This window comes from Pipistrellus kuhlii, unplaced genomic scaffold (assembly GCF_014108245.1).
Source record: "Pipistrellus kuhlii isolate mPipKuh1 unplaced genomic scaffold, mPipKuh1.p scaffold_m20_p_44, whole genome shotgun sequence".
NCBI classification, from domain to species: Eukaryota; Metazoa; Chordata; class Mammalia; order Chiroptera; family Vespertilionidae; genus Pipistrellus; species Pipistrellus kuhlii.
Window position 1 is genome coordinate 1,024,257 of NW_023425545.1, and position 23,035 is coordinate 1,047,291.

Consider the following 23,035-nt stretch of genomic DNA (forward strand, 5'->3'; position numbering starts at 1 on the left):
TTTGAGGCCGGGCTTGTCCTTTCGGTTGTGTTTCCTGGTTGGAAACCCCTGCAGCTGCCCACCGTGTTCCCGGGCTGGGGCTGCCCCTGCGGCCGGGGGGTGGGGGCTGGGACTTCACCCCGGGCCCGGCCTGCCTGCCCGGGGTGTCACCCCGTGTCCTGTGCTGAGGGCTGCCGGGCCCTGTGGCTGCCCCTCCCGTCCAGGCAGAGAGAAACGGGAGCCCCAGCGGCAGCGGAGCAGAGGCTGGCCTGGCTCACTGCCTGCGGGGCAGGGTGCTGCGTGGGGGAGCCCGCCGACTGGCCCTCCCTCCACCGAGCCTGAGTGTCCCTCATTACTTAGATGAGTGTGCCCCGCAGGTGGGGGAGGAGGGGGAGCCCCTCGGAGGGGGAGCCCCTACCTTTCCCGTGACACCTTGCCAGCCCCGCCTCCTTGCCCACAGGGGTGGGGACAGGGAGAACCCCTTTTCGGGGCTGTTTCCTGCCACACTTTCCTGTGAGGCTGCCACCCCGCCCCTCACACCCTAAAGCAGGCCTTGCCCCAGGTTGCTTTCCCATGGGGGGTGGAGAGGGACTGGGGGTGGGGGATCCCCACCTTTGAGGAGGAGCTAATGGGAACAGACCTGAGGCACAGAACTGCTTCAGTGACTCGAGAGTCTTGGGGTGGGGCGCTGCCTGGTCCCTGGGTGACACCCGGGGCCTTGTCCTGTGGTTGCTGCACCCAGCCTGCTCCTGTTTTCCCCCCACCCCACCCACCCGCCCAGCCTTCAGCTGAGGACTCGGCACTGACCCTGCGCCTGGGGGGTGAGCGGAGAGGAGCAAGGAGCTTAGGGCAGGACGCAGGCCTGGGGACCCCCTTTCTCTCGGGGTTGGGAAGAGAAGGGATAAGAACAGCCCAGCCCGCAGCCCCGCTCTGAACCGCCTGCTCCGCGGGTAAGCAGAGGCCCGGCGGCTGGGCAGTGCTCCGGGCTCTGTGCCAGGAGCTGGCACTGCCGAGCCGCGCAGGGGAGCAGCGGGCAGCTGCCACCCTCACCTTTGTTCCAAGGTGCAGCTTGCTCCCAGACACCGTGCCCGACAGGAAGGCCGGCCATGGCAGGGAAGGCGGTGTCCCGTCCAGCCCTGCCGGCTGCTCCCTCGATGGCCCCCTCTGGGGGGCCCCGGCCTAATCCTCACACTGTAAGCCAGACGCCCTCTCCCAGAGGCCTGCCGCCCGGAGCACCTGGCCCGGGCCCCTCCCTCTGCACCTCCTGAGCCAGGACAGGGAAGCCAGCTTCTTGCAAACATTTATTTATAGCTCTGCTCAGCGAGTATTGGGGGTCCTGGGCCCCCGGGTGGGCTCCTCCATGCCCTCCCCGGGAGGCACGTCCATGTGCATGGCCATCCCGCCGGGGCTGGGCAGGTGGGCCATGGTCGGCTGGGAGAGGCGCCCCTCCGAGGAGACCGGTCTGTCTGTGTGTTGCCGAGAAGTAGCTGCAAGACAGGAGGGTTTGGGGGGGGGCTCTGCCTCGCTCCCCATGGCCCCACAGCCCCCTGCTGGAGAAGGCCCTGCCCTGGGCCGGGTGCAGTCCTCACAGGCCCCCGAAGCAAAGCTCCTTTCTCATCGCCGAGGGAAACACCAGCCTCCTCGGCCAAGAGCCCCCCTTCGGTCTAGGTTCCTCGGGAACGGGCTGTTTAGACCACAGTCACACCCGAGCAGGAATGCCCAGGCCTCCCCTTCCTCCCCCTGCTCCCATGCTTTTCAGGTGCCCTTGGCGTAGACCAGTGGTCGGCAAACTCATAAGCCAACGGAGCCAAATATCCACAGCACAACAATGGACATTTCTTTGGAGAGCCACATTTTTAAAACTTGAACTTCTAACGCCACTTCTTCAAAACAGACTCGCCCAGGCCGTGGTATTTTGTGGAGGAGCCACACTCAAGAGGCCAAAGACCGCATTTGGGTCGAGAACTGCGATTTGCCGATGACTGGCGTAGACAGTGGGTGCCAGGGAGAAGGGAGTGCAGTACCCAAAAAAACAGCCTCAAACCACGCTCTGTCCACCTCGGAGCCCCCTCTCCCCGCCTCGTACCTGGGGCCGGAGGCCTGGGCTCGGCACCCAGCGCTGCCGCTTCCTAGCTGAGGCCTGGGGCCGGGGCCGGGGCCTCAGTGCAGGTGAGGCTGGCGGGGCCCCTCCCCTAACGCTGGCCCGAGGACTCAATCGTTCCCACGTGTAAAGCGCCCGGGAGCTGAGCGGCTCCTGCAGGCCAGTGCCTGATCACCCGCAGCTGCTTCTCCTCCCGCCGCTCCCTGAGCTGGGCCCGCAGCAGCGTCACAGCCCCAGGCCTGGCCCTGACCTCCAGCTTCTGCAGGTGCCGGGTCTGAGGGTCCCACCCAGCGGCCCAAGCCCAGCGCCCATCACTGACAGAGGAAACGGCTGGAGGTGCTTGGAAGCGACCTGCTCCTGGCCCCAGACTGGCGCGCCTCCCTGGCCCCCGGGTGTGGCCTCACTGGGGAGGCCCTCAGCCGGAGATTTCTCGGGACCCTTCCGAGCTGGGTGGGGGGCAAGGAGGAGAGCCTCGCAGGCAGAAGCAGACGGAGGGCTCAATGGCCCTCACAGGCTGTGAGCACGTGGTGGTGGTGGGGGCTTGGCCTGGAGCCAGAGTCTTGGGCTGCTTCCCTGTCTGACTCCTCGTCTGTGAAATGGGGCCTTCACAGCAGCATCCGCCCCACAGACTGGAGTTGTGTCTCCACGCCCCCTGCGGTGATGTGTTCTCTGCCCCCCAGGCCCAGCCCTCAGCTCTCCCTGCCTCTCCCAGCCATTGGCAGGAAGGGAATGGCGGGCAGTGCCCAGGCCCAGGAGGACCCCCCAGAGGGAAGCTACCTGAGATGCTGCCGGCCGCCATGTGGGCACTCTGAGGCCGCAGGGGCAGCTGGCTGCTGTCCAGCTGCCGGAGCGTGTGGGAGCGCGACGGCTTGATCTTGTGCTTGTTGTTCCCTGCGCCTGGGGGGGGGGGGGGGCTCTCAGACCCAAACTGAGCGGGGGGGGGGGGGGGGGGGGGGACACGGGACACGTGGACCCAAGGGCGGGGAGGGGCTGCGGGGACTGCACAGCTGGCTGCCCTGCAAACAGCCGGGCTTTGGGGACGGATCCTTTGGGGCTGGAGGTGGAGCAGCAGCCAGGGGCCCGGGTCCACGCGCCTGGCCTTCTGGGAGCTCGCCGTCCTGGGGGCCGCCTGGGCCCCCGGACACTCACTGTCTTTGGTGGGGATGCCTGGCAGCCTCATGTCCATCCGTCCCTTGTAAATATGTCCATCCAGGCCCAGGATGTCCACTTCGTGGTGCTGCGGAGGGAGGGGCATCACCACGTGGCCCGGAGGCTTCCCTCTGGCCCTGTCTCCACGCAGCCTGGCACAGCCCTCGGACCTCCCGTTGCCAGCACCCACCGCGCTCAGCCCCTTGTGGGCCCCGGGCAGATGGACAGGGAGAGGAGGGGAGGGGCTTTGGCTCTCAGGGCCCCGGCCCGGTGGTGGATGGCCAGGATGGCATTCCTTTCCCGGCCAAGGGTAAGAACCTGAGGTGTTAACTGGGTCTGACTAAGAAAATGCCTCGCCCTAGCTGGTGTTGCTCAGTGGATAGTGCATGGGCCTGCGGACTGAAGGGTCCCGTGTTGGATTGCAGTCAGGGCACACGCTCAGGTTGTGGGATCGATCCCCAGTGACCTCGGTGGTTTCCAGAGGACGGGGGCCCGGGGCCATGCGGCTCTCCTCCTGCCCTCGGGCAGCGCCCACCTTCCTGGCGATCTGGGCGTCCTCGGGGAACAGCCCCTGCTGCAGGTGCTGCAGGCGGGTGCGGCGGTAGGGGTAGGTGAGGGTGTGGCTGCCCCCGCAGTGCCGCGACACTGTGGTGAAGCTGAAGGCGCTCATCTCCGACACCCTGTGAGGGGGACAGCGGGGGACGGGACGGGCTGACCTGGAGCTGCCAGGGGGCGGGGCCGCTGTTTCAGGGCCTCTGGGGCCAGGTCAGGAGCTAGGGCGGACAGGCAGGTGAGCAGAGCAGCCTCCTGGCCAGCCATCCTGGGAATCACACTCACACACATACTCACATGCACACACACACATATACTCGCACACACACACACATCCACATCCACACACATACACTCATACATACACATACACTCACACACACACACACAGTCACACAGATACACACACATACACTCAAACATACACACACTCTCACACACATACACACACATACACTCACACTCACACAGTCACACATACACATTCATCCATACACATACACTCACCCACATACACACACATACACTCATACTCACACATAGTTACACACACACACACATACACTCACATGCACAGGCACACACATACACTCACACTCACACAGTCACACGTACACATTCATACATACACATACACTCACACACACACACACATACACTCATACTCATACAGTCACACATACAGTCACACACATACACAATCACACACATGCGCACACATACACTCACAGTCACACAGTCACACATACACATTCATACATACACATACAGTCACACACACACTCATACTCATACAGTCACACACAGTCACATACAGTCACACACATACACACACACAGTCACACACATACACTCACACAGTCACACATACACATTCATACATATACACACACACACACACACACACACACGCCCCTCCCTCCTCAGGGCTCTCCCAGCCGCGGGCTGAGGCGTTCCCAGGGGCTCAGGCTGCCCCCATCCTACCGCTTGCAGCAGGGGGAGCCCAGGCACTGGGCCTGCAGCAGCTCGTGGATCATCTGGCTGCTGGCCTTGACCGAGCCCCCATAGTGCATCTGCACCTTCTCGATGTCCATCAGCATCTTGGAGTGCATGGTGCGCAGGCGCCCCACGCTCCGCTCCATGGACGCCAGGTCGGCCCGCGGGAAGGCCGAGTGGCCCAGCTTCAGGCTGCAGGTGTGGGGAGAGGAGGGTGGGGCTGCCGCACGGCCGGACCCCGTGCACAGGCCGGAGTCCACGCCCCCAGCTCAGTGGGACCACAGCCCTCATGCGAGCGGCCACATCCAGGCTCACCAGGGAAGGTCTGCGGGGGTGGGCAGTCAGGAGAGCCGCACGGAGAGAAGCCCAGCTCCTCCAGCCAGCCTGGGGGGCGGGGACGGGGCGGTGCACGCCGGAACCCCCCAGGCTCCTAAGCAGTCTGAGGACCCCCCTCCGCCGAGCCCATCCTCAGGAGGCGGGGAGGTGCAGGGAGCGACCTCTCGCTGAGTGATGTGGCCCCCGCCCCTCCACGGCCCTCCACGCCTCCGAGGGTCTGGGAACGGGTGAGGCGGGAAAGTGGCTGCCCCTCCCCCCCCCCCACTCTGAAGGCAGGTGCTTCTGGTCCTCCTCTCCTGCCAGCCCCATTCTTGCCCTGGGAGAGCTGGTGCCAGCTCAGAAGCCCTGGTGAGGGACGCCCACATCGCTGTCCTCCCGCCCCCCTGCACAGCCCTGCACACACTCACTCCCCTGCGTACTTGCGGCTCTGCTGGCGCACCTGCTCCAGCTCAAACACCGTGTAGGGGCGGGTGGAGCGGTGCCCAGGCATGCTGGGCCCCACGGGCGTGGTGGGGAGGACCCTGGGTGGGGCAGAGGAAGGGAGGGTCGAGCATGAGAAATCCCATGGTCCCCTCCCTGCTCCTCCCCACGGGCCTCCTGCCCCGGGAGCCCTCCATCGGGCGGTGGGGCGAGGACCAGGCAGGCAGCAGGCCAGGCGGACAGGAGTGGGTCCACGAGAGGACACAGGGAGGCAGCAGGGAGGGGCTGGCCAGGTGTGGGCACTCACTGTCCAGTCACAGTTGTCTCCAGGGGCCGGTCACAGGACAGGCAATGGAAATGTGCCAGGAGCTGTCTGTGGGGAGGGCACACGGAGGATGGGACACTCGAGCGAGGGGAGTGGAGTGTGGAGAGCCTGCCTCCAGGCAGGCCAGAAGCTCGGCCGGTCCTGTCCCTGCTTCCCAGACCCACCCACTCCCAGACATGCCTATCACCCACCTGTCCTAACCCACGTGTCCCTGAGGGGTGCTCTGTGTAAGCCTCGGGGGGGCCCCTGGTGGTCAGTTACGGAAATGCTGCGGGTCAGGTGGTCATGGGCCAGGGCCCCCTGGGGTGCTCTCACCTCTGGGGACTGGGAACTCCCCCCCCAGCCTCATCCCCTCCCTCTCCACTGTCCTATGGGGCGGCCTCAGCCCTCAAACACCGTCCCTCCTGCGTGGGGCAGTCGCAGTGGTGGGAGCTGTCATGCAGGGCGCCCAGCGGCCACCTCCCAGCCCCGCCGAGCTCACCGCCGCATGCCGGCCGCCTCGTCCGCCTGGTAGAGCGGGGAGCGCTCCTTGAGCTGCTGCCGCAGGGACTTCCACCGGTCCTCCAGCATCTGCTTCACGGGGTCCAGCTCCAGGCGGTCCAGCTGCGGGCAGGGGGACCTGGTGAGCCCTAAGACGGCGAGTGGGGGCTCTGCAAGCCGGAGAAGGCGGCTGTGGCCTCCTCCAGGGGCCCCGGAGCCTCACGGCCCTCACCTTGCTGTCCATCTCGGACAGGAGCTGGTCCAGCATCTTCTGCCAGTCCTGCTCCTGCCCGCTCATCTTGGCCACCAGCTCCTGCATCATGTGGTTCAGCTGCTCCGTGGTGGCGTCGAACTGTACGCGGCTCACTTTGCCCTCCAGGGCGCTCTTGTCCGCCTTCTGCCCGGAGAGAAGAGGAGGCCGCCCAGTGGGAGAGGGCCGTGGCGGGCCCCTTGAGCAGTCACCCTGACGCTGAGCCTACACCTCCCCCCACCCGCCCCGGCTTCCTCTGCTCCTGGCCTCCCAGGCAGGAGGGCCCCTGGCTTGGCCCTTACCACTTCAATCTCCATCTCCAGGTGCCCCCTGTTGGCCTTTTCCTTCTCCAGCTTCTCCAGACCCTGGTACAGCACCTGGAGGCAAAGGGAGAATGAGAATGAGGAACGAGGGACAGAGGGCAGGGGTGGCTGGATCCCGCCCTGCCCCCAGCGCTCACGTCGATATCCTTCTGCTTCTGCCGGTGGTCCTCGATGAGGTTGCCGGTGACGCTGTTGAGCTTCTCGCAGTCACCCTGCACCTGCAGGATGGCGCTCTGCACGTGGCCCAGCAGCTCCTCGTCCTGCGGCGTGGGGTCAGGGCTGCTCACTGGGGCGGCCGAGGCTCTCCAGGGCCGTCCCCTTGCCCCCCATAAGTTGACCCTTAAAACCTCACCCAGCCCAGCCGGCATGGCTCAGTGGCTGAACACTGACCTATGACCCAGGAGGTCACAGTTTGATTCTCAGTCAGGGCACATACCAGATAGCGGGCCTGCAGGAGGCAGCCGATCAGTGATTCTCATCATGGATGTTTCTCTCTCTCCCTCTCCCTTCCTCTCTGAAATCAACACATCAGTACAAATCTATTAAAAACAAAAACAAAAGCCGAAACCGGTTTGGCTCAGTGGTAGAGCGTTGGTCTGCGGACTGAAAGGTCCCAGGTTTGATTCCGGTCAGGGGCATGTGCCTTGGTTGCGGGCACATCCTCGGTGGGGAGTGTGCAGGAGGCAGCTGGTTGATGTTTCTCTATCATCGACGTTTCTGGCTATCTCTTTCCCTTCCTCTCTGTAAAAAATCAATAAAAATATATTTAAAACAAACAAACAAACAAAAACACCACCACCAGCACATCGGCCAACCTCCAACCCGTTAGTTGTCTCCACAATGTTCCTCGGACAGTGGGAGGCTCCCTACGCGGTCTCTGTGACCATCCCTCCCTCCCCCCCACCCCTGCCAGGGGACAGGAGCCTCAGCCCTGCCGCCTTGGGGACCTGCGGCCAGTGGGGTGATCAAGGCTCAGAGTGGCGAGCGACCCCCGAGAGGCAGCATGGGGGGTCTACAGCGTCTCCGAAGCCCAGGATCCGAGAGGCAAGATGCAGGGCTTCATGGCAGTCCCCGCCCACCAGCAAGCCTGCCCTCTGGAGGGAAGAGGGAGGGGTCTGGGAGGGAGAGTGGGTGCTTCCTGAAGCTGTGCCCGTGCCCCCACAGCTCGTGGGGGGCCCTGCTCCACCCACAGCCAGCTGAGCCTCCCCAGCCCACGCCCCCCTCCCCCGCACTCCTGTGGAAGGCACGGGGGCCGCTGTGGGCTCCCTCCTGGAAGACTAAGCCCAGGGACCCCGTGGGTCACTCCCCCGCCATGGCGGCTGCCCAGGGGCGCAGTCACCTGTCTCTGCAGCTTGGCCTTTTTGGAGGGCCGTGAGGCAGCCAGGCTGGTGACCATGTGCTGCAGCTGCTCATAGCGCTGCACCAGCGTGCTGACCTGGTGGCTCAGGTCCAGGCTACAGGCCGGGCAGGTGGCCTTGGGGTCAATCTGGCCGGGTGACATGCTGACCGAGGCCCTCTTCGGGGACATGCTCATGGTCAGCAGTGTGGACGACGAGGCCAGCATGTTCTCGATGATCGTCCTGAGCTTGTCCAGCTGGGTGTGGGCGAGAAGGCAGGTGCAGGGGAGTAAGTGAGGCCTGGCCCCCGCCCCCACGCATGCAGGAGACGTGGAGGGGGCAGCCCGGTCCCTGTGCCCAGAGCGTGGCCACCTCACCTGGTCCTGCAGGTAGAGGGAGGCCTCGGAGACCGAGTGCTCCATGTAGACCTTGCCCAGCTCCTGGCTCTCCCTCAGCTCCGCCAGCTCCTTCTCGATGTCGTTCACGCTGACCCTGCGGCACAGCGGATGCCGGGCTCACCGGCTAGCTCACCGCCAGCCCAGCACTGAGCCCGGCCGTCAGGGATGGAGGGGGTGGACCGGGGCCTGGGCCCAGCTCGGGCTGGGAGCCCACAGCCCTGCCTTGCCAGAGGGGGTGCCCAGCGCGCCGTGGCAGGCGAGGCCTGGCCTGCAGAGAGCATTCCCTTCCAGCTCCCCCTGGGGACAGAGTCGAAGGAGCCTTTTTGGGGGGGCAGCAGGTGTGGAGGTAGCACTTCAAGTTGTCCTAGTGCTGAGCTGTTTCAGGAACTTGGGAAACTCCCACCAGCAACTTGAACTATTTAGATGAGGGCAGTCAGAAGAGCAGACACGCCCCAGGCCAGAGAGGGTGTGGGCCAACCAAAGCCTGCTCCCACCTCCCTGGTGGCTGGGAGCTGGGGGACGAGGGGGGGGGACAGGAGGCGGGGCAGGGCAGCCCACTTACCTGAGGAGACCCAGCTGCAAGCCCAGCGGGCCAGCGGCCACCTCCCTCCCCATTTCTGTCTGCCCTTCGCCCTCCAGGAACTTCTGCAACTTGTCCATCTACAAGCCAACGGGAGAGGCGGGTCAGCAGCTGGCTCTGCTCCCTGCAGTGCTGGGCCTGAGTGAGCCCCTCCCCCCACCCGACCCTAATCCAACCTGCTGACAAAAGCCGAGGTTCCTTCCTGACCTCCCTCCCTCTCTCCATCCCATGATGTAGACAATCTTCAGTAAGAAGACAACTAACGCCCTGGCTGGTGTGGCTCAGTGGATAGAGCATCGGCCTGCAGACGGAAGGGTCCCAGGTTTGATTCCTGTCAAGGGCTTGATCCCTGGTTCAGGTCGGGGCACATGCGGGAGACAACCAACTGATGTGTCTCTCTCACATGGATGCTGCTCTCTCTGCCTGTCCCCCTCTCTTCCGCTCTCTCTAAAATTCGATGGGAAAATATCCTCTAATGAGGAAAATATATGTATACATACCACTAAGGCCCTAGTTGGTTTGGCTCAGTGGATAGAGTGTCAGGCTGCAGACTGAAGGGTGCAGGTTCAGTTCCCTTCAAGGGCATGCACCTCAGTTCCCTGGCCCCAGTTGGGGCGAGGGTGAGAGGCAATCCATCCATGTGTCTCTCACACGGATATTCCTCCCTCTCTGTCTCTCCTTCTCCCTTCCACTCTATCTAGAAATCAATGGGAAAATATCCTTGGGTGAGAACAACAACAACAAAAATAACTGGAGACCGCAGCCCTGGCACGGCCCGTCAGCCCGCACTGGGCCCCAGGCCGCCCCATGGTTGATGCCCTCATTGGAAAGGGCCGAGCCAGAGAGACTGCCCCCTGGGGCCCAGGCCACAGCTCCCAGCCGCAGCTTTCCCATCAGGAAAGAATCCCTCAAGGTCCGAGCTGCATTTCCCGCCTGAGGGGCGTGCAGGAGGCAGCAGGAGGCAGCGAGATAGCAGTTCCACCCGGGGTGACTGGTCCATCAACGCACAAATGGGGGGCGGGCGGGGGAGGGGGGGTCACTGGCGCCCAGGCCAGGTAGCAGGTCCGCCCTCACTCACCTTTGCTTTCTCCTGCCGAACCTCTTTGGTCAGGGTCTTGATGGACTTCAGCTGCTCCTGCAGGTCCGGCGGGATGGTCCTTTGGACTGTGGGAAATGGGCGCTCAGAGGCCGCAGGCTTCGATCCCCAGAGGGCGTCTAATCTCCACTTCCAGTCCTCCCCTCCCCCCCTCTCGCAGGACTGGACGTGGGGGGTGGGGAGGGGAAGACACGAGACAAGAGTGTCCGCAGCCCATAAAAAACCCACCGAAGGCTTAACATCCCATAGGGCTTTGGGGCCACTGGCCCATAGTTTCCACCCACCTCCAAAATCTTCATTATTCTCCCTCGCCCAGCATTTCCCTAGCTGCTCTCCAGGGAGCCTGACAGAGGCATGCCCTGCCTCATTCCTCTTCTGAGGTGCCTTCCTGCCAATGGCTTACTTCCATCTCTCAGACCCCGAAGGCTCCGGGACAGGGCGGGGAATGTCCGGCCCGCGGGCCACACGAGGCCTGAGAAATCATTGGGTCTGGCCCTGCCAAGGCATGAGAGGTGAGCTAATAAAACGTTTGCACGCAATTAATGTCTAAGTGGATGATTCTGCATAGCCCTCAGGTGATATTATAAAGAGAGAGCCCGGGACGGCCAAAAACAGACATTCTGTTTCCAGGGGTTCGGGCAGACGACCGGCTGCCAGAAGCGAGGCCGGACACACACACACACACACACACACACACACACACACACAGAGGATAGAGCCCACCGTGGCCTCTCCGCCCCCGAGCGGCACCCACCCATCAGGGCGAGCAGGTACTGGATCTTCTCCAGGTCGCTCTCGCCGGCCTTCTCCGTGTCCAGGGTCTTCATGTTCTCCTTGAGCTCTGAGTAGAGGCTGACGAGCTCGCCCATCAGGCGGAAGGTCTCAATGGCGATGGGGAAGTTCGGAGCCACATTCTCCAGCGAATCGTGTCTCTGAGGCTCGATATAACTCGGCTCTCGTGAGACTTGCAAGGATGCGCTATCGGAGTCCACGCTCTGCTCTGGACCCAGGGTGGTCGGAGTCCGGGCCCTGCGTTTGTGTGGGTCCAGACGTGCTTGGACATGCTGATCCATGCCTGGGTACCTGGGGCCGTAAGGGCCAGGATACGGGCCGCGTGGGTCTTGGAGAAAGGAGGCTTGGTCACGGTAGTCTGCACCCGCGTGGTCCAGGTCAGGTGACGGCCAATGCTGCTGATCTGGGCGTGCAGATACGCCGGTGATTAATGGTTCTGGGCCACGCGGGACTATGCCTCGTGGATATGTGTCTGTAGGTGCCAAACCCTCTTGGTCCGTACCAGGCGACATCCAACCTTGCCTGGATAGGTGTGGTGATGCCCGGATACGTTGATCTCTGCCAGGAGGTGCCACGCCATGCTGATATTGGGGTGGAAAGCCTTGAGGCTGTGCGCCTGGTGGTACTTGATCAGCACCAGGCTGCCTCAGACCAGGCTGATCTACTCCAGGTTGCACTTCCTGAGCTGCACCGGGTGGGACTAAACCTTGCTGATCAATATCCGGCTGTAGTAAACCACGTGGATATGCACTGGGCTGGACCAAAGCACGAGGATAGACCCTAGCCTGCATCCAATCATGTGGTGGGTAGGCACCAGGTTGAACCAAACCGGGGGGATATGCCCCTGGCTGTACAAAACCGGGGGGATACGCCCCTCGCTGCACCAAGTGACGCTGATCAACTCCAGGTTGGACCACACCAGGTTGACCTTCACCAGGTTGGACTGAACCACGCTGATCCATTCCAGGTTGGACCACACCAGGCTGACCAGCACCGGGTTGGACTAAACCATACTGGTCCGTTTCACGTTGGACAAAATCAGGCTGATCTGCACCAGGTTGGCCTGTACCAGATGGGACTAAACCAGGCTGACCTGCCACATCAGGCCGCATGAAACCCTGTGGATATGCACCAGGCTGGACCAAACCATGTGGATAGACGCCAGGTTGAGCGAAACTATATGGATATGCACCTGGCTGTACAAAACCGGGTGGATATTTACCAGTCTGTACCAAACCAGGCTGACCTGTACCAGGTGGGAAAAAACCAGGCTGACCTGCACCAGGTGGGAAAAAAATAGGCTGACCTGCAACAGGTGGGAAAAAACCAGGCTGGCCTGCACCAGGTTGAACTAAACCAGGCTGACCTTCACCAGGTGGGACTAAAGCAGGTTGACCTTCACCAGGGGGCACCAAACCAGGCTGACCTTCACCAGGTGGGACTAAAGCAGGCTGACCTTCACCAGGTGGCACCAAACCAGGTTGACCTGCACCAGGGGAGACTAAACCAGGCTGATCCATTCCAGGTTGGTCTAAACCAGGCTGACCTGCACCAGGTGGCACTAAACCAGGCTGGCCTACACCAGATGGGACTAAACCAGGCTGGTCCATTCCAAGTGGGACCAAGCCAGGCCGAATTGCTCCGAGAGGTAGCACATCGAATTGCGGTGCGGCAGGCTGCATGAAGACAGGTGGCTCCAAGCTGGGCTGTACAAAACCTTCCTGGTCTTTAAAAGATGGAACCAGTACTTGTTGGTCCATGTCAGAGGTTGGAAACCCCGGCTGATCCATGCCCCCGGGTCTCACACCCACGGGTCTCTCGTCCATTGCAGGCCGCTCCATGGCACGTTGGTCTGGGCCGGGAAATCTCATACCGTACTGCAGTGTACTCGGTGGAATCACAGTAGGCTGTGCCCTACTAGGTAGTTCCAATCCTTGCTGACCCATGCCAGGTACCCACATTGGCACCATATCGTGCTGAACCAACACCTGCTCCTCCATTCCAGGTGGCATCATACCCAGCTGGCCCGTGCTGAAGGGGAAGCCATATGAGTAAACGCTAGGAGGCTGAAACTCAAGCTGGCCCAGGCCAGGCGGCCCCGGCCCAAGTTGGTCGGGCCTTTCGTACATGACTTGGCCCGGGATGGGGGTCATCCCGCCGCGAGCATCCGGGGGCATGAGATGGTGCCGGTCTCTGGGTAGGTCCTGTGGAGCCAGACCAGGATGTGCGTCTTGCTTGATTCTTCTCAGACGTGTGAAGCTGGGCCACTCCCTGAGCCTGTGGCGATCGGCTTCTCTTAATCGGGGTGAAGGTGGGTGGTGTAGTTCTCTGTCAGAGGGCTGTCTCAGTCCGCTGGGCCCCAGCTCTGAGCCAACGCCGCCAGCCAAGTCCGGAGCCTGGTCGGCGCCCGGATACCCAGTGGAGGAGGTACTTGTCACGGTCGGTTTCACTTTGCGCTTAAGGATGGCTGGCGTGGTGTCTATGCCCTGGTCGAAGAGGAAGGAAGCAAGCAGAGGCCACGAGTAAGAACAGCATAAGGCTTGGAGGGGAGGGAACCGGGGGTGTCTGAGTAGGATAGCCTACGGCTCTTGAGGGGAGAAGACCCGCTGGTCCCCCAAACTAAGCTGGACACCAAGAGCATTTGTCACTTAAAAAAAAAAAAAAAATCCTCAACCAAGGATGTGTGGATATGTTTATTGATGAGAGAGAGAGAGAGAGAGAGAGAGAGAGAGAGAGATCAATTGGTTGACTCCTCTCCCATGGACGCCCTGACCAGGACTCAAACCCATGAGGACACTCCGACAAACTGAGCCACACCAGCCAGGGCAGAACCGGACACTCTTGAAGGATAAGGTCTCCAGATGGTTGAGAATCTGTACAGTTGCAGACGGTGTCACAATATATAACGTTCCTTACAAGAGACGGGGACTCTGGCCAGTGTGACTCCGTTGGTTGGAGCACCGTCGGTTGGAGCACCGTCCAGTGCACTGAAAGGTCTCTGGTTTGATTCCCAGTCAGGTCACATACCTCGGTCTAATAAAGATAGGGGTTCCATGCTAACTCTCTCAGAGGTTACAAATAAAGCGCATGAGTACGCCCTAGCCGGTGTGGCTCCGTGGATAGAGTGTTGGCCTGCAGACTGAAGGGTCCCGGGTTCAATTCTGGAAGGGCACATGTCCCGGTTGCAGGCTTGATCCCCAGTAGGAGGCAGCCAATCAATGATTCTCTCTCATCATTGATGTTTCTCTCTCCTCTCTTCCTCTCTGAAGTCAATAAAAAAAAAAATATTTTTTTTTTTAAAGAAAAAGAGCATTGCCCTAGCTGATTTGGCTCAGTGGATAGAGCGTCAGCCTGTAAACTCAAGGGTCCTGGATCCAATTTCAGTCAAGGGCATGTACCTTCGTTGCAGGCATGTGCCCAGTGGGGGAGTGTGCAAGAGGCAGCTGATCAATGTTTCACTCTCATGGATGTTTCTAACTTCTCCCTTCCTCTCTGTAAAAAATCAATAAAATGTATTTTTTTTTAAGGGGAAAAAAAAAAAGAGCATGAGTAATTTATTTACTACAGGCCTGGTGCACGAATTCATGCATGAGTGGGGCCAAACTGGTGTGCCCTAATTGGGGCCTATCAGGCTGGGCTGGCCTGGGGGAGGGGCCGCAGACAGTTGGCCAGCCAACCCTGCCCCCTGGTCGAACTCCCAGTTGAGGGGACAATTTGCATATTAGCCTTTTATTATATAGGGTTTTTAAAGTATATTTTTATTGACTCCAGAAAGGAAGGAAGAGGGAGAGAGCGATAGAAACATCAATCATTGATCGGCTGTCTCCTGCACAGCCTCCACCAGGGATCAAGCCCACAACCCAGGCCTGTGCCCTTGACTGGAATCGAACTTGGGACCGATCGACACTCTATCCACTGAGCCAAACTGGCTAGGGCAAACAGCTTGCCCTTTAAACAGCGATATATAAATGTCTAGTAACTATAAATGTCGCGACCCACAGGTTGAGAACCGCTAGCAGGGTCACCCGAGACCATCAGGAAACACAGATATTTTACATTACGATTCTTAACAATAGCAAAATTAGTTATGAAGTAGCAATGAAAATAATTTTATGGTTGGGAGTCACCACCACATGAGGAGCTGGATTAAAGGGTCCCGGCATTAGAAAGTCTGAGAACCACTGGCTCGAGTCACTGTGGTACACCTGAAACGCATATTGCATGGCAACTGTCATTGAAAAATCTAAAAATATATATTTTAAGTAGTGAAAGCAGAAGCCTCTCCTCTGTCTCAGGCTCCTCTCCCAGGGCTTTCTGATGGAGCTTTCCTCTAAATGTGGGCCCAGAATTCAGAAAAACAGTCTTGGGGACCAGCAGGTTGTCTTCAGTACCCAGTCAGCATTTGTTGCACCTCAGATGGCCACTTGGTGGCACCCAAGGGTTCCCGATATTGGCCTTGGGTGGGTCTGCATATCCCTAGAACCCATTGTGAGGAACCCGGATGCACAAAGCCAAGAGGAGGGAGATGTCAAGACCAAAAAGACAGCTGAGCCCTGCCTCGTGCCGCTCAGTGGTCAGTCTCGGGTTCGATTTCCGGTCGGAGCACATGCCCAGGTTGCAGGTTCAGTCCCCAGTTGGGGCCCATGCATAGCAACCGGTTGTTTCTCTCACATCAACTTTTCTCTCTCTCTCCCTCTCCATCCCTCTCTTTCTAGAATCAATGGAAAACATTGATTGAGGATTAAAAACAACAACAAAAACAACAACAACGGGGGTGGTGGGGGAGACAGCGGATCCTCGCCCCAAAGGCCATTAGCAAATGCCCATTCTGTTCAGAGAAGCAAGGTTGGGGGTTCGAACACAAGCTGCTTATCCTGTACCGTCTCAGAACAGGCAGGCTCCTCTGGGAGTTTCCCTGAGGGTAAAGGTCACCATCAGCAAGGGGCACTAAAGAGGTTTCGTTTCCGGGGGCGGTTGCCACCTTTGCCCATGAATCGAACGGGACCCGGGCATTTCAGGGCAGCCTGGAGAAGAGCCCGGGAATGCCGCAGAAGTAAGCCAGGTGCCAGTGTCCATCCGGCCGACTGGCCACGCTCCCGGCCCTGGCCACCTGGAGGCAGTGCTGGTGGGGCCGTGCAAGCCCACAGGGCTCTAACCTGGAGCCACACCACGCCAGGCACCTGGTCCAAAGCCAGCCAAGTCACACATGCACTGCCACCTCCGGGAATGAGCCCTGGGTGTGTGCACGAGTGTGAATGCCACACGGAGCACCTGGTTATAAAACTGGAAAGTAACAGGAGACGGAAATAAATTACGATCATCCACAGGATGGAACACGGTGCGACGGTAAAAAGGGAGAGCTGGCCGGTGTGGCACAGTTGGTTGAGCATTGACCCAGGGGCCAAGTGGTTGAAGGATCAATTCCCAGTCAGGGCACATGCCCAGGTTTCAGGCTCAATTACCACTAGGGGGCATCAGGAGGCAGTTATGGATGCTTCTATCTCTCCCTTCCTCATTCTCTAAAATTCAATTCATATATATATATATATATATATATATATATATATATATATATATATATATATATACAAACACACACACACACACACACACAATTCTAGAGGCCCATTGTAGGAAGATTCCTGCAACAGGGCTTCCTGCTGTGGTCTCTGCCACCCCGTTTGCTTCTCTGCAGCTTCGCTCCCTTCTGCAGTGCTTGGCTTCCTTCTACGCCGTTTTCAGTCTTTGCTCTGGGCCTGGATATGCAAATTAACCGCCATCTTGGTTGGGTTAATTTGCATGTTAGCTCTTGATTGGCTGGTGGGCATGGATGTGGGCCATAGCAGAGATATGATCAATTTGCATGTTTCTCTCTCTCTCTCTCTCTCTCTCTCTCTCTCTCTCTCTTTTTTTAATATATATTTTATTGATTTTATACAGAGAGGAAGGGAGAGAGATAGAGAGAAACATCGATGAGAGAGAGTCATCGATCAGCTGCCTCTTGCACACCCCCTACTGGGGATATGCCCGCAACCAAGGTACATGCCCTTGACCGGAATCGAACCCGGGACCCTTCAGTCCCCAAGCCGACGCTCTATCCATTGAGCCAAACCGGTCCCGGCTGCATGTTTCTCTTTTATTAGAAAAGATATATTTAAGAGTGTGGCTCAGCGATTGAGCATCAACCCAGGAGCCAAGAGGTCACAGGATGGATTCCCAGTCAGGGCACATGCCCGGGCTTCAGGCTCAATTCCCAAAATGGGGCATCAGGAGGCAGCCAATTGATGATGTTTCTCTCTACCCCTCTCCCTTTCCCTCTAAAAATACATACATACATACAAACATATATAACAAACATGCATATATAAAAAGGGAGAGAAGCGGGGAGCCACGGAGCCCACTGCCCAGCCCCTGCCCACATGGGCACCACCTGGGTGGCCTTCCAGCCATCAGTAATCGCCTGCTCCAGCTCCTCCCAGGTGACCATGGTGACTTCCTCTCCAGGGGGCAGCAGAGACATCTTCCGGCTGAAGGGTTCCTGAGGGCACAGAGCACATGGGTGTGCTGATGCGTACCCCCCAGCCAGATCCCCTGCGGTCCCAGGAGAAGACCCTGGGCCCTGGGCAGCTGGCTCCCTATGCCCCGTGGGCCCGCAGGGAGCAGTGGGCAGCCGTGGAAAGGATCCCCTTCAGGCCAGGGGCGGCGCCCGAGAGGCAGAGGGCGTACACATCGTCCCGGCTCGCGGCTCGCAGGGACACAGACATTGGGGCGGAGGTCTGGGGGCGCCCGAGAGGCGGAGCCAGGCTATGGGCACCCCTCCCCCACCCCCTGGCGGGGCCCTTTGCAGAACTGGCGGACATTACCAGGAACACCTCCCGGTTCTTGACTATCTTCTCTACTTCCTCCAGCCGATGCAGGAGCCCCTGGAAGGAGAGTGCAGAGGTGGCGGTCAAAGCAGGTGCTCCTGTCCCCCCAAGCCCGCCCCACACACACACATCCTCGCAGGGGAGAGGAGCGAGGTGTGTGGATCCCAGAGGAGCAGAGGGCAGAGAGGGGTAAGCCAACAAGAACGGGACGTGGAGGGAGTAGGGACAGATGTGCCAGGAGCCAATGCTAATGCTGGATGGGAGTCTGTGGGCAAACCACTGAGGAGACACTGCCCCCCAAGGGGGAGGGGAGGGAGTACTTCCAGGGTGGCTGAGTGGCTATGCTGCTTAAAAGCAAATTGCCATTCGCCCTACTTGGTGTGGCTCAGTGGACAGAGCATCGGCCTGTGGACTGAAGGGTCCCAGACTGGGTCCCCACCAACGACACATGCCCGGGGTATGGGCTCGATCCTCAGTAGGGTGTGGAGAGCGGCTACAGCATTTGGACAAGTCCAAGCCTCAGACTAACGAGAGGGCACGGACTAATGAGAAAGCCACGTGCAGGTCCCAGTTGGAGGGCAGAGGCTGTGGCTGTGAGCTTGACCTTATGGTCCGAACCTTGTGGGCCCACGTGGCTGAGTGATGTGGGCTGCGGGAGGTGCAGCAAGTAAACAAAGTTGGGTCAGCTGCATGTAGTTGAGTGGATCCGAAACCCATGAGAACATTATGACCACGCCCTTACTTTGCCTCCTAGAATCTGGCTAAAAAATGAAGACTTGGCTTGCAGGCCATGGCGCTGTCTCTCCATTAGAGAGGACAGTGTCCTACCCAGACCCAACTTTATTCTCTTGTCTGTCTTTTCTCCATCCTTCACTGCCCCCTCTCAGGTTCACCCTGGCTGTGCCGGCGGGGCACAATAGGGGGGGTGCAGGAGGCAGCCAATCAATGATTGTCTCTCATCATTGATGTTTCTTTCTCTCCCTTCCTCTCTGAAATCAAATTTTAAAAAAATATTTTAAATAAAAGCAAATTGCTGAAACTTGTAACTTCTGCAAACCTCCATCATCTAAGATCCTAAGAGTAAATAAGAAGCCTTTTCTCTAAACACCAAAACCCTAAAACCATAAACATACCACACTTTTTTTTTTTTTTTAAACACATCACACTTTCAAAAGCAAAGCTTTTGTCCTGGCCCGTTTGGCTCAGCCGATAGAGCGCTGGCCTGTGGAGCTAAGGGTCCCGGGCTCGATTCTGGTCAAGGGCACTTGCCTGGGTTGTTGGCTCCTCCCCTGCCCTGGCCCTGGTAGGGGCTTGTGCAGGAGGCAACCAATTGATGTGTTTTTCTCAAACACACTGATGTTTTTCTCTGTCTTTCCCATTTTCTTCCACTCTTTCTAAAATATATATATATATATATATATATATTTATTTATTTATCAATGGAAAAATATCCTGGGGTGAGGATTAACAAAAAGCAAAAGCAAAGCTTTCCAGCCAGCGTGGCTTGGTGGTTGAGCGTCAACCTATGAACTAGAAGGTCACAGTTCTATTCTGGATTACTGGTGTGGGGCGTGCAGGAAGCAGCCGATCAATAACTCTTTCTCGTCATTGATGTTTCTCTCCATTCCTCTCTGTAATCAATAAAAATATATTTTTTAAAAAATTATTAAATATTATTTTTAAAAAGCAAAGCTTCCCACAACAAAAATGAGCACCAATGGGGTGTCTCAAGGCTGGGCGGGAGTCCCCTGCGAACCTGGGCCTCCCCAGCTGCCGCTTCTGAGCCTCCCTGCCCTGGCCTGTCCTGGGCGGGTCAGAGGTCAGCCTGGTCCCCTCTGGAGGCCTCAGGGTGGACAGGAGCCCTGCTGGAGCTGCTGTGGCAGCATGGGCGGGGCACCTGCAGGCTTGCCCCAAGTGGAAGTGTTGCTCCCCCTCTTCTGGAACTGAGCTTTGTCTCTCAAATCCCACCACCTTATTTCTTTCAAGGATTGTTTTTCTTCATTGATTTTTAGAAAGAGTGGAAGGGAGAGGGAGAGAAACGTCGATGTGAGAAAGACACACCGAGGTACCTGCCCTTGACAGGAATTGAACCCGGGACCCTTCAGTCTGGGTTCAGTTCTATCCACTGAACCACACCATCTTCCCTCTGGGTGGCTTCGGGGTCCTTGGGTGTCTGATGAGCTGTGGTTGAGCCTCCCTGGAAACGGGGCGAGATGGGGTGGGGTCCCCACCGCCCTCACCATCGGATCGAACTCTGTGGCCTCATGTGCCTTCTCCTGGGCTTCCTTCAAGATTTTCACTTGCTCCATGACGTTGTGGAGCATCTCCATGACCTGCAAGGTGAGCGGGGCCACATGGGCGGGGCTTCACGGAGGCCTGGCCATGCCCCTTCCTCCTCCCGCTCCTCCCCCCCCCCCCTCACGAGATGGTGGTCATGGGCGCCTTTGTGGTCCAGCTCCAGCCTGAGCTGGAGGGCGGAGTGGAGGAGCCCCGTTTGCTCTCACCTGGGGACCTTCCTTCCACCATTTCACCAACGCCCGCATCTTCTCGGGCATCAGTTTGCCCATCTCAGGCGCGGGCACGGCCATCCCCGGAATGGGCGGTGCCACCCCCGGAGCAGGCGAAACCAACCTCTGCATGGGCATGGCCATCCCCATTGGAGACTTTGCTGTCTCCGGCTTCCCCTTGCCCATGTCGGGCACCGCCTTGCCCGTCCCAGGCACGGGCTTGGCCTTCGGAAGCGCGACCCTCTCGCTGATGGGCGCGCCCCTCTGGGTGGTGGGTACGCCCCTCTCGCTGATGGGCGCGCCCCTCTGGGTGGTGGGCACGCCCCTCTCGCTGATGGGTGCGCCTCTCTGGGTAGTGGGCGCGCCCCTCTGGGTGGTGGGCGCGCCCCTCTCGCTGATGGGCGCGCTCCTCTGGGTGGTGGGCGCGCCCCTCTCGCTGATGGGCACGCCCCCCTCGCTAATGGGCGCTCCCCTCTCGGTGATGGACGCGCCCCTCTCGGTGATGGGCGCGCCCTCTTCCGTCAGGAGCACGCCCTCCTTCGTCATGAGCACACCCTCCTCAGTCTTGAACGCGCCTAGCGCGCCCTCCTGGGTGATGGGCGCTCCCTCCTGGGTGATGGGCGCTCCCTCCTCGGTGATGAGCACGCCCTCCTCTGTCATGAGCACACCCTCCTCCGTCATGAGCACGGCCCCCTCGGTGATGGGCGCGCCCCCCTCGGTGGTAGGCGCGCCCCCCTCGGTGGTAGGCGCGCCCCTCTGGGTGGTGGGCGTGCCCTTCTGGGTTGTGGGTGCGACCTTCTGGGTGGTGGGCGCGCCCTTCTGGGTGGTGGGCGCGCCCTTCTGAGTGGTGGGCGCGCCCGTCTCGCTGACGGGAGCGCCCTCCTCTGTGATGAAGGCGCCCGGCTCGGTGGACGCGCTCCTCTCAGCACCCACACCCTCAGCCAAGACATAGGCCTTCGCCTGCTCTTCCAGCCACTCCGAGGTCTCCACGTCCGGGCCGGAGACCAGGGAGGTGAAGTACTGGATGTGGGACAGCACGCCCTGCAGCTGGTTGTCCATGTTCCTGAGCTGCCGGTCCAGGTCCTGGACCTGCACGCCCAGGCCCTGGACCTGCCGATCCAGGTCCTGGACCTGCCCGCCCAGGCCCTTCATCTGGCTCTCCAGCACCATCGACGGGACCCTGGGCAGGCTGGCCTTTCGCTTCTCTTTCTCTTTAGACACAGAGACCTGCGGGCTGCTGGTCGACAGCAGCGGGGTGGCGGGCCACACCCGAAGGGTATCCGAGAGCCTCCGCTCGGGCGACAGCGGCTGGTGGTAGTCCACCCGGAGGTCCTGCATGTTGAGGTTCTTGAGCAGGGCCACGAGGAGCGTGTGGAGCGCGTTGAAGTTGACGGCCCCCACCTCGGGGGTGCCGATGGCCAGGTTGGCCAGCTCCTGGAGGGAGACGGTGGCCCCGACGGGCGGCATCGTGCGCGGCCTCAGGAGCGCTCAGCTTCCGACGCCAGACGGTTGGCCAGGCCCCCCTCACTGCTCGCAGCGCCTCTGAGGGGTCCCGGGGCGCCCTGCCCCTGGTCCCGGCCGCACTGGACGCCAGTCATCCTCTGGAGCCCGCCTGGGTGGGGTCCCCGCCAACCGTCCAACCGTCCGCCGTCCGGTCGGCCGGTCTCTGCGGGAGCCCAGGGCTGTCTCCCTGGGGAGGGTGTCGTGAACGTTGGGTCGCGCGGTGGGTCGGTCCGGTTGTGAGGTTTGGCGCGCAGAGGAGCGCGCGTGCGCACGCGGCCCGAGGGGGAGGAGCGCGCGGGGCGGCGCAGCGCCTGCCGGGACCTGGCTGCGCGCCAAGGCGCCCCCTTTCCCGCGGGGATCGGGGAGGCTCTGGCCGCACTCCGAGGCGCCGCTCATTTTTATCCTCAGCAAAGGCGCCCAGGACAGGGGCGCGGGCGCCCCAAGGCGTTCTCAGCTGGGGGCGCCACGTGGTGTGGGGAGGGGAGGCTCCTGAGGGCCACCCGCGGCAGCCGCCTCAGCCCGGAAAGGCCGGATTCTCCCTCCGGAGGCCGCCCGGCGCCACGCCATGTCCTTCGGGCGCTCTGACGCAGAGCAGCCGCACCAACCTGGGGCGGCCCTGAGTCCTGGCCCCTTGGGGACACTTCCCCTCACTTTGCACAACCACAAGGGAGGGAAACAGGAAAGCCCACTCACCACCGTGTCCCACTCCCTCAGCAGACAGGCCTTTCCTGCTGCCCCGTCAGGCCTCGTTGGTGCCAATTTACCTCAGAACACCCTCCCCCCGCCCCCAGGCTGCTCCCGACAGCCCACCTGCAGGCAGTTTTAACTGCTTTCAGACTCAAATTCAGCCTAGTCTGAGGTGGTACAATGCCATTAAAACCCTTCATGGACACCCTCCCCTCACCCCCCACCAAAGCAGTGTGTCCCTGGAAATGGAGTTAAAGTAAGGTGACCGGACGTCCCGATTTTTAACCATTTGTCCCGCGGCATTTTAATAAAGTCCGGATTTTTTTAAAGATTGGGAACATTCTTTCCAAAAATCGGG

The 23,035-nt window shown here is 60.0% G+C and overlaps 1 protein-coding gene across 1 annotated transcript; it reads right to left on the reverse strand.

The window, feature by feature from the left end:
* Window positions 1–1,242: 1,242 nt before the first annotated feature.
* On the reverse strand, window positions 1,243–22,103 carry QRICH2 (glutamine rich 2). The gene is made up of 20 exons (XM_036412238.2): window positions 20,485–22,103; window positions 20,221–20,313; window positions 17,978–18,319; window positions 17,440–17,652; window positions 11,077–13,600; window positions 10,305–10,390; window positions 9,209–9,306; window positions 8,626–8,740; window positions 8,251–8,505; window positions 7,049–7,171; window positions 6,891–6,965; window positions 6,571–6,735; window positions 6,340–6,461; window positions 5,841–5,906; window positions 5,533–5,634; window positions 4,766–4,969; window positions 3,765–3,909; window positions 3,230–3,317; window positions 2,858–2,977; window positions 1,243–1,466 (listed from the first exon to the last, which is right to left on the reverse strand). Exons 1-20 carry the CDS (start codon window positions 21,952–21,954, stop codon window positions 1,297–1,299), a joined length of 6,576 nt encoding a protein of 2,191 aa, XP_036268131.2. The 5' UTR covers window positions 21,955–22,103; the 3' UTR covers window positions 1,243–1,296.
* Between the last annotated feature and the right edge of the window lie 932 nt (window positions 22,104–23,035).